The following is a 9,432-nucleotide window of genomic DNA, read 5'->3' as shown; positions in this document are numbered from 1 at the left end:
TGGGATCGAACCCGCAATCTGTCGTGCTTACAATCGCACGCTTGTACCCTTGCGCCACGGCTGGCCTCAATATTCGCCCAATTATATAGAGTTTGACAATTTAATTAAGTACATAACTTAAATCGTATAGATTTTGTAAAGATTATTAAATATTGGCTTTCAAATCGGTTTGAGTGATAAATGGTTTATAGAGCAAAGCGACTTTGTAAATCTATTGTAAACAAAAGTATTTATATGCAATTTTATTAATTATTTTCCCCGATTTTCTATTAAAATAGCCAGTTTTTTTAGATTCATATTTATTAGCTTATCTGATTTAATTTCATAGATAGGAGAATTATGTTGTTTGAATTCGAAAGAAAGTGAGAAACAGAAGTGTCTTAATGGGACTGCAGTGTTTTACACTAGGTTTCCTCTGCCTGTACGGTGTGAAGTTACGATTTGATCAAATCAAAAAACAAAAAAAAAAACGAACATTCGGAAAACAGCTTTAATTTACTTAACGTTAAACAATTAAATCTATAAATAAAAATACTTTTCTACCAGTTTTGTTTTTCCTAAGTTAAGTAACACTTAAAATACAAGTAAATTAAATAATATATTTTTTCAAAATTTTAAATAAGAATTTAAGAATTTTTTTTAAATACAATTCTATACTACACTATAGCAACATAGACTATATAAACAATATGTCTCTAGCAACATCAATTTTTCAATCAAGCAAAGAATATAAAAAGGTATATTTTTTATTTTTTTCTACGTAAGCCTATTATTTATTTAAATTGTTTTTTTTTATAAATTCTAAAAATAATACCTTTCATATAACTTTCTCAATAAAAGACATAATTTAAGGATTTTTGAGTTATTACTCTTTATATGTACATTATGTATGTGATTATTTGTTATTCAATTTCAAAATTATCATACATTTTCGTCTTTAAATCATTTCAAATATAGTGACACAAAAATTCGTAAGCAAATATAAAATATAATAAAATCCATATAAAAATGAACAAAACTGATACAAATTCAACTTAACAGGATTTTATATACTTATTTCTATACATTTTTCCAAATTTTTCTTAAGCTTCTATTTTTAAATATCAATCACACATTCACAAAGAACAATCGTTTGGCAATACAGTTTAAAATATTGTATTATATTATTTGGTTCATTATTTTTTCTTATACCGTAGGATATCTCTCTATCGACGCTTATTTAAAAATATGATCAAAGATTTATTAAATTTTTCGAGACCTTCTATCTTTTATTATAAAATAAAATGTCACAGTCAATTTGTAAATTTGGGACTTTTCACAAAGATCAGATTCAATTAGCGCTAATAACTTAAATGGTGGAATTAATAATAATGATTCACAAAAAAATATATAATTATGCTACTTTACTTAATAATTATTTTAAATTGAAAAAAAAATAATTTAATGTTATGACATTAAATTGGTGACGTAGATGGTATTGCGGCGTAAATGATAGGTTTAAACGCGAATGCGGTGGGTTTGAATATCACTCACTTTTTTTCACGCTGTTTCCCGCTGAGGAACAATTGTTACTGTGTTTTTAGTGGCACTCACCAGACCGAGGAAATGAAAATGTTAAATATTTCATTCCCTCGAATGGGAATCGAACCCAGAACCTATCGCATTTACAGTGGTCTCTGGAGTAACATGTATATTTAAAATAACATTAATTTAAATAGTTCCTGACAAACTTTAGTACGTTCCGAAGATATAGCACATAATAAAAAAAATGTAATTAATATAATTAAAATAAGATCATTTCAATCGACTTCAACTCAGACCTTTAGATGATTGTCGTCGCTAATCTAAGTCTAAGAACTATTTTGTATTTTATTTTAAATCTCCCTTTATTAAATGTACAAACAATATTTTTCTATAAACTAAAATGAAATCTCTATCACAACAATTAACAATTATAATTATTGCTATGTATACATCTCACTAATACGTCATCAATGCTATTGGAAACTTTTCGAAAACATTCACGCTTCATAGCACTCACGAGGTTGTAATTACGGTTTAACTGACATTAAATCCATACATCATACTCTTTCTTATCGATTTTTATTTCTGTGGGTGATTTTTATTTCTACAGCTACATTATTAATAGTTTTCGATGATAAGGACTGTATGGAATAACGGATGTGTATATACCAAGTGTTGGTATTAATCGAAATGATTTTAAGGCACAACTAGTAATGGAAGATGGTAATACTACTTCATAAATTATTTAATATTCATCTATACTTCTATAGAATAAAGGCTAATAGTATTTTACAGCCACCCCGAGACAATTTTGCCTGTAACTTTTGATTTTCCCTTGTCAGTTGGCAATTGTTTTGTCTGTGGTGGTGCTGGAGATGGAGACAGCTTTGAGGGCCCAGCGTTGTCTTTAGGAGGTTTGGGAGGTTTAGGTTCTTTTGGTTTTGTTTCTTTTGGCTCTTCTTCTTTCTTTTCTTCCTTCTTTTCTTCTTTCTTTTCTTCTGTTGGTTCTTCCTTCTTTACTTCTTTTTGCTCTTCCTTCGTCGGTTCTTCAATATTTATTTTTACTGATTTAGATTTGGCTTCTTTTTGATCTGCTTCAAGAGTGGCTGCAGAAAGTATTTGCTCCGATGGTCCGCTGGGTGTTGGCGATAGGGGCTTTTGCAAGTTTTTATCTTCTTCTTTAGTAATGTATAGGCTAGTTGATGGAGATTGCGGTTGTTCTATTTGGATCACATGGTCTTTAGACTCAGGTTTTTTCTGAGGAGTAGTTTGTTTATCAGATTTTGTAGGAGATTTTGAAGAACCTGGCTGCGAAGTATCCTGAGTTGGTTCTGAAGGCTTCGCTGATTCAGAGGTACTGGCAGCACCTGTAATCACAATTGTAAATGATAGACTAAATTAAGTTCAACATAAGTATATTTATCAACGATTATTATATACAACGATATGGAACCTTTATTTTCTATATCCGCTTCAACTTTAATTTCCTTTGCCTGGGCATTGTCATCTTCTGATTTCTCCTGTATTGGTGTTTTTGGACGGAAAGCTTGACGAACTAAAAATATATCAATTATAATATTGGTTAAAATTTTGTGCTTTCTCCATAATACGCAAATTTAAAGTAAAATACGACACGACAAGCCAGTTTTTATCATTTTTCATAAATTTTGTATGCAAGCAACGCTCGAATGATTATGTAGATTGCATATTTGTGCAGTACATTGCATCTCGCGATCGAAGAAAACTATGAATTTCCGACTAACAGTTTAATTTCCTATTCTGCTTGCTTTAAATCGTAAATACTTTATATGACATGAATTTATATTGCATTTATATTGAAAATTTAACTCGTAGATTTTTTTTCTTCAAAGAAATATTGTTGTAATTTTTTTAATGTTTATGTTACCTATATTTAATATTATTAACATAATTATTCTATTAACAAAATTGAAGAACATATCGATAAAGTATAGACCTTATGGTTTTATATATAGTTCTTCTAATTTGAATATTTTTTTATCATTATCAAATAATCTTATCTTAATACTGATTTCTTAAACAGAATTTTAGTCCACTTCCAGTTAAATTAGATCACTATCTACTAATGTGACTTTTTAATTCAAATTTAATGAAGTGAATGTGTTTAAATTATGAATGATTATAATGACTGTGCTTTTCAATATATATTTAAATGATTTAAATTATATAAGTATTTTTTAATGGATTATGTGGACCTACTAAATAGCTAAACTTAGAAAACGTGAAAAATATGCATGTAGAATTAATATTTCTTACCGTCCTTTATAATAGACTCGGTAAGTTCGCCCACTTCTTCGGGTGCATCTACGTCTTTGTCAGTGAAGTCCGATTTAATTTTGCTCCTCATGAACTTGGCGTACGCCACCCTGGCGGTCGGCGTCACGGCAGATAGGTTAGGATTATATTCTGAAATGTTTATTTATTTTTTGCAACACATGGAATAAGCACGGGAAACCATTAGGTTTCAAATTCAAGCAGAATGATACCTATTAAGGTATCCTTCTGCCTGAATTTGAGACATCAAGTGTTGAATGACGGATTTGAACGCCGCATTAAATGCATAATATATTGATATGAAATGAATTTTTATATTTATAGATTTTTCAATTCTAGTTAAATACAACTAATGTTTTAATTTGTATAAAAAAATTGTTTTAAAAATTTAAAAATATACATCATGCTATTTATTATGAAATGTTAAACGTTAAGTTTCTTTACAAATAAGTAATTTATAGCTGCAACGAAGCTGTCAGTCTAAGCCATGCGTAATAAAAGCCAATATGAATAAAAGTACAATTATTGGAGAAAAATGCAAATACAATAAATCTTACGCAATAGTTTCTGTGGATCAATTGTCCTAGCTTGAACATTATCCAGAATATGTGCTCGGAGGGACTGTCTGCTTTTCTTAGTGTCAGCTTCAGCTTTTGTACCGATAGGATCCTTTCTAATCGTACTTCTTCGTACTTGGGCGTTCCAATCTTTTTTCCTGGAAGAACAAGTCTTATATTAGGAATAGCTGAATAATTGTTATTGAAGTTCTTACTTCAAATAAAAATACTAACAAATTTTAAACACTAGAAATTCAATATTTTGCTATTTTATATATCGGTATAATTATCTACTATATTTTTGTTGTGTTCTTGCATATATATCCGCTTCAAATTTCTTGAGTTCTTGAGTTTTTTCTTTTCTTCAGGTTTTGAAAGGCTACCTAAATAGGTAGTTTCTACCTTTCAAATTAAAAAACGGTATTACGCTATTCTCCCATAGCGAGTAGGTAGAGGAAACTTAGTGTTAAGACAAAAAAATGAAAATAATTCAATAGTATAACGCCCCGATGGAATTCGATCTGGCAACTATCGAGTCTGGCAACTGCCGCACTGCGCTAAGATGGCCTCTTTATTATACTACTTTAAGATATTTACTTAATAATGAATTCTCTCTCTTACTTTTCGTTCTCACTTCCGCGTCTAACAATAGCTTTGGCGATCTGGCTGAAGACATCTTTAGGCTTGCTCTCTTTGGATATGACATCCTTGATGATACCCTCCACAATACCGATTTGGAAGTCTTTGAGGATTCTCCTTTCCATCACTTTACCTTTCTTGCCAGATACTAAAAAAATATTATAAATTAAATAAATTGTCTGTACATATTGTATATATATTTGATATAAATAAAATATTAAATTAGTTAATATTTAAAAGTAACAATTAGTGTAATATTGTTGCTGTAAGTAAACCAATCTAGGACAGAAAATGTTATCATTCTAAAGAGCAATAACTATAGTTTCAGTCAATCGCCTGATTGACAAATCAAATGCATCATAATACAATAACTATATAGTGTCTATAACAGAGTAAGTAGATAAATCTTAATGTCGACAAGAATCCTATTTCACGCAAATGGAGTCGCGGGAGCTGCTAGTACTATCACCTGGCTCCTCCTAAAACACCGGACTGATTTGGATGAAATTCATAATCCCATCAAATTTAAGCAAGACAAAACAATTATCTTACTTGTAGTATCTTGTAGATTGATCCTCGGTGTTTTCATGCCATTGTTTGCTAGTATATCGATAAGTTCGAATCGCAATGTTGAAATATCCTGTCTGATCTCCATCACGTCGTCCTCAGTGACACCTATGTCATCTCTGTCTCGCTGTTCCGCTGTCACGTACCTTCGCACTAGGATTCTCATTATCGCTTCGTGTTGGTGACGAGCTTTTTCACGGGATTTGTTCTATATTGGCAAATTGAAACAAATGAAATAAAAAACAATAATAGTTCAAAATTATTCAAAACGGTAAAAGGACTATTTTTTAACATTATAAAACAAAGAATTTACTAAATAAACGTTTTAGTGTAACGTATTTCATTATAGTAGGAAGAGAAAGCCTAGGATTAATATCCATTCTCCGTAATATAATATATACTTACTTTATAATTTAAAATAAAAAAATCTTTCATATTGAATGCCGAATAACAGGATAGGCAGCACAAACCCAGTGTTAACACTCCGTTTATCACTTTCCGCCACTATACCAGAGCGATTAAATAAAAGTAATTAAATCTCCCGAATGGGAATTGAATCTATAAACGTGTATATGCGTAAAGTTTAATATAATCATATTATACTGACAATGATAGATCCTCGTTGTCTATTATTAAGCAGTTTCTGCACCCAACCGTTGACGTGTTTTGGCGTAGGTATTATATTGAATGGCGGAGGCACGGTGTCTCCGTCCTCGAAGTAAGACATCCAGAGATTACTGCGAGCGAACTTCCATTCTACATCTGATCTTTCCTGAAAATTAAAATGATTTGTCATCCCCCAAGTGTTAATATAAGAAAGAGGCCTATTATATATTTATTTTGATTGATTAGTATGGATACTATCAACTATGCCTTTAAAATTCGACGGAAAGGAGAGAAGGAAAGTGTCGTAATGACAAATAAAACCCTAGGTTCGTAGGTTCTTTCTACGTACTCTGCTATGTGTGAAATACAGCGTGAATCTATAAAAAAATTCTCAATTTCACCCTGTACCCCGCATGGATAGGAAGAGAGAACCTAGTTTTAAGGCCGGACGTGAAAACCAGTGTTCGTTCTCCACTTCCGTCCAAATTCGAGACATTGCGTGTTGAGGAACTTAACGTTTCTAAAATTTATTAAATAAATTATTTACCGAGATTATCTGATAAGAATTAGACATCATAGCAATAAGCATGTTCAGGAGTACAATGATATTGATCACGGAGTATGATCCGAAGGTTAGTAAGGCCCAAAATCTAGTGAAACTCTTGATGCCAGTCAGTTCGAAGGTGGTGAGGTCGACGAGGCCGAATGATGCCCAGAAAAGTGATTGAGATGTTTCGAATAGGCTGTGGAAAAATATATATATCAGTAATGTAAATATCTAATAATAACATGATGAATTAAATTTCTTTCAACTGTATAGAATTCTTTTTTTTTAATGTAGCTTTTTTCGGTTGTGGGCACAACTTCTTAAAATTATTAACATAAAAACAACTAAATATATTATACTTTGAAAATCGTCTCCAAATGCTGCAAGCACGTTCTTGAGTATCGAAATCAGGTATGCCCGATGGAAGGTGATAGCATTTATTCTTCTCCAACTCAGCATAGTACCACATCAGCTGATTTAGACCTAAAATTAATAGTGACTAGTTAAGCTTCACGCTATATACTTCATAAAAAAGGTAGGCAGAGGAGACCTAGCGTTAATTAATACACTCCGTTCCCCACTTTTCGCTTAAAATCCAAGACATTGCGGAATTCGATGTCCTTACCAGACCGAAAAAACCCTCGTTACCAGTTATTATTATTAATTTCCCAAGTGGGAATGGAACCCAGTGTGCTAATACACCACGGCGGCCTCGGATTTCTTCACATATTAATAACGCATTTTAATGGAAGACCTTATTTTTTCTATTCATTACTAATCACAAGATTAATTTCTTAATAACTATAGTATCTAAATAAAAAAAATCATACCGCATGCAAAAGCAAACAGCACCAACATGTAGACGAAGAAAAATTTAATAATATCGATGATCATTCTGCCGAGTGACACTTGCAGCGGTCCGAGATAAGGGTTGATAGAGAAGATGTGGACCAGCTTGAGGAAGGAGAAGATCATGCCGGCCGCGAACGCACCTTCCGATAGCAGCATCGGATCGAATGAGTCCCAACGTTCTCGTGGGTACCATGGATCTTTGCCGCTGTGGTAGTCTCGCTAGATAAATACAAGAAAGAGAAAATGAAAGAAAATAGAGAAAAGAGATTTCCTATTTTTACTATTTTAACACGTTTCGTAAAATCCGCATTTTTTTAAAAAATGTCTAACCTAATTTTATTTTAAAGCATAATAAGCAAAATAAGTATGTTTTAATTTAATTCTAAATAAATAACAACAATACCTGTACAATATACCAAGAGGAGAAACGTAAGCTTATCCAAGCTATGTAAAACACGTTCGTGATGAAGTCTACTATGTTCCATAAATCGCTTATATATTCCAGGAGGCCGTTTTCCCAAAGTGATCGTATCTCTCCCCAAACTAAACCTAAAAGAAAAGAATAACTAATGAATACATACTACCCTGCAATTATATGAAAATCATTTGAAAAGTAAACAAAAATCAAGATAATAAAAAAGAATAGTTACTACATTAAAAAATAGAATAGAATTAGAATAAAATAGAGAATAATAATAATAAGAAACATGCTAAAATCCAAATTTACTTGCTATGAAGAGGATAACGGTGGATTCGATCAGACCGGGTAAAGAGCCTCGTTCGCGAGCCTTCCAGAACTCCACTAACTCTTGCAGCCATGATATACCAGACATTTCCAAAACTAAATATTCCGCTCTTTGAGACGCCAGAGATAGTAACACTGAGAAAAGAAGTTAAGTAAAACGTTATTTATTTATTCGGTTTATCAATTTTATTGTTAAAAAAAGAAGACAAACTATAGAGTAGATAATAAACTTAAGATTATATGTGCAATTATAAGGTAAACACTGAATGCCAAAAATAATAGATTTCGTAAGTAATGCCTGCATCGCTAAATTTTTATGATATTAAATACTTCATTTACACGAGTGGGAATCGAATTCACAATGACGGCTTCAATTTTTCTTATAATCCATACCTATATTATAAATTCGAAAGTAACTCTGTCTGTCTGTCTGTCTGTCTGTCTGTCTGTCTGTCTGTCTGTCTGTCTGTCTGTCTGTCTGTCTGTCTGTCTGTCTGTCTGTCTGTCTGTCTGTCTGTCTGTCTGTCTGTCTGTCTGTCTGTCTTTTACGCAATCAGGGCCAAACCGCTAATTTAATTGTGATAAAATACACATATAGAGATACATGAGAGTACCGGGATGAACGTAGGATACTTTTTTTTCTTATATTTGTAATATTGTCGATATATACTAATATATTAAAATACATTTTAATTTGACATGTAATTTATTCCACCATGTTAAAAACAATCGTCGCTACGCGTTGCTAAGCAACGGCTTGACTTAGCCTACGAGTGGTATAGTACAACCGACGCGAACGGGCAGATGATTTTGATGGTTTTGTAAATTTTTATATATTTACGAATCGAATATATCGAATTACTACTATTTTTATGTAATTATTTGCTGTTTATAATTAATTTATCTCAGTTCGGTTATCTATAGCGATGTTATACACTTAAAATATCGTAATTTTAATCATTTCGGATTTTATTTAATATTGTTCGCAAAAATTAATAATTAATTAAAATAGAAAAATGTTTAGTACGCGCGCACGGCAAACTTTAGGTACTTTTTCTAATTTCCTTTAGTTACTTTTACTT

The 9,432-nt window shown here is 31.6% G+C and overlaps 1 protein-coding gene across 4 annotated transcripts in view; it reads right to left on the bottom strand.

Moving 5' to 3' along the window:
- Nucleotides 1-476: 476 nt before the first annotated feature.
- Nucleotides 477-9,432, bottom strand: part of trp (transient receptor potential) — a 34,514-nt gene continuing 25,558 nt past the window's right edge. For 3 of the 4 annotated variants that reach the window (XM_085195579.1, XM_085195580.1, XM_085195578.1), the window contains 12 exons: nucleotides 8,333-8,485; nucleotides 8,009-8,154; nucleotides 7,584-7,824; nucleotides 7,113-7,236; nucleotides 6,754-6,949; nucleotides 6,208-6,372; nucleotides 5,586-5,808; nucleotides 5,016-5,181; nucleotides 4,395-4,552; nucleotides 3,820-3,969; nucleotides 2,978-3,079; nucleotides 477-2,891 (listed from right to left, as the gene is read on the bottom strand). In XM_085195579.1, coding sequence (XP_085051705.1) covers nucleotides 2,314-2,891; nucleotides 2,978-3,079; nucleotides 3,820-3,969; nucleotides 4,395-4,552; nucleotides 5,016-5,181; nucleotides 5,586-5,808; nucleotides 6,208-6,372; nucleotides 6,754-6,949; nucleotides 7,113-7,236; nucleotides 7,584-7,824; nucleotides 8,009-8,154; nucleotides 8,333-8,485 — 2,402 coding nt within the window. In that variant the 3' untranslated portion in view covers nucleotides 477-2,313. The remainder of the gene's footprint in view (nucleotides 2,892-2,977; nucleotides 3,080-3,819; nucleotides 3,970-4,394; nucleotides 4,553-5,015; nucleotides 5,182-5,585; nucleotides 5,809-6,207; nucleotides 6,373-6,753; nucleotides 6,950-7,112; nucleotides 7,237-7,583; nucleotides 7,825-8,008; nucleotides 8,155-8,332; nucleotides 8,486-9,432) is intronic. The other variant, XM_085195581.1, reaches the window with a different exon arrangement.

This window comes from Heliconius melpomene, chromosome 13 (genome assembly GCF_056956725.1).
Source record: "Heliconius melpomene rosina isolate 202511_hmr_F chromosome 13, ASM5695672v1, whole genome shotgun sequence".
In the NCBI taxonomy this organism is placed as follows: Eukaryota; Metazoa; Arthropoda; class Insecta; order Lepidoptera; family Nymphalidae; genus Heliconius; species Heliconius melpomene.
The sequence above is the reverse complement of the archived record's forward strand: the minus strand, read 5'-3'. Positions and strand labels throughout refer to the sequence as shown.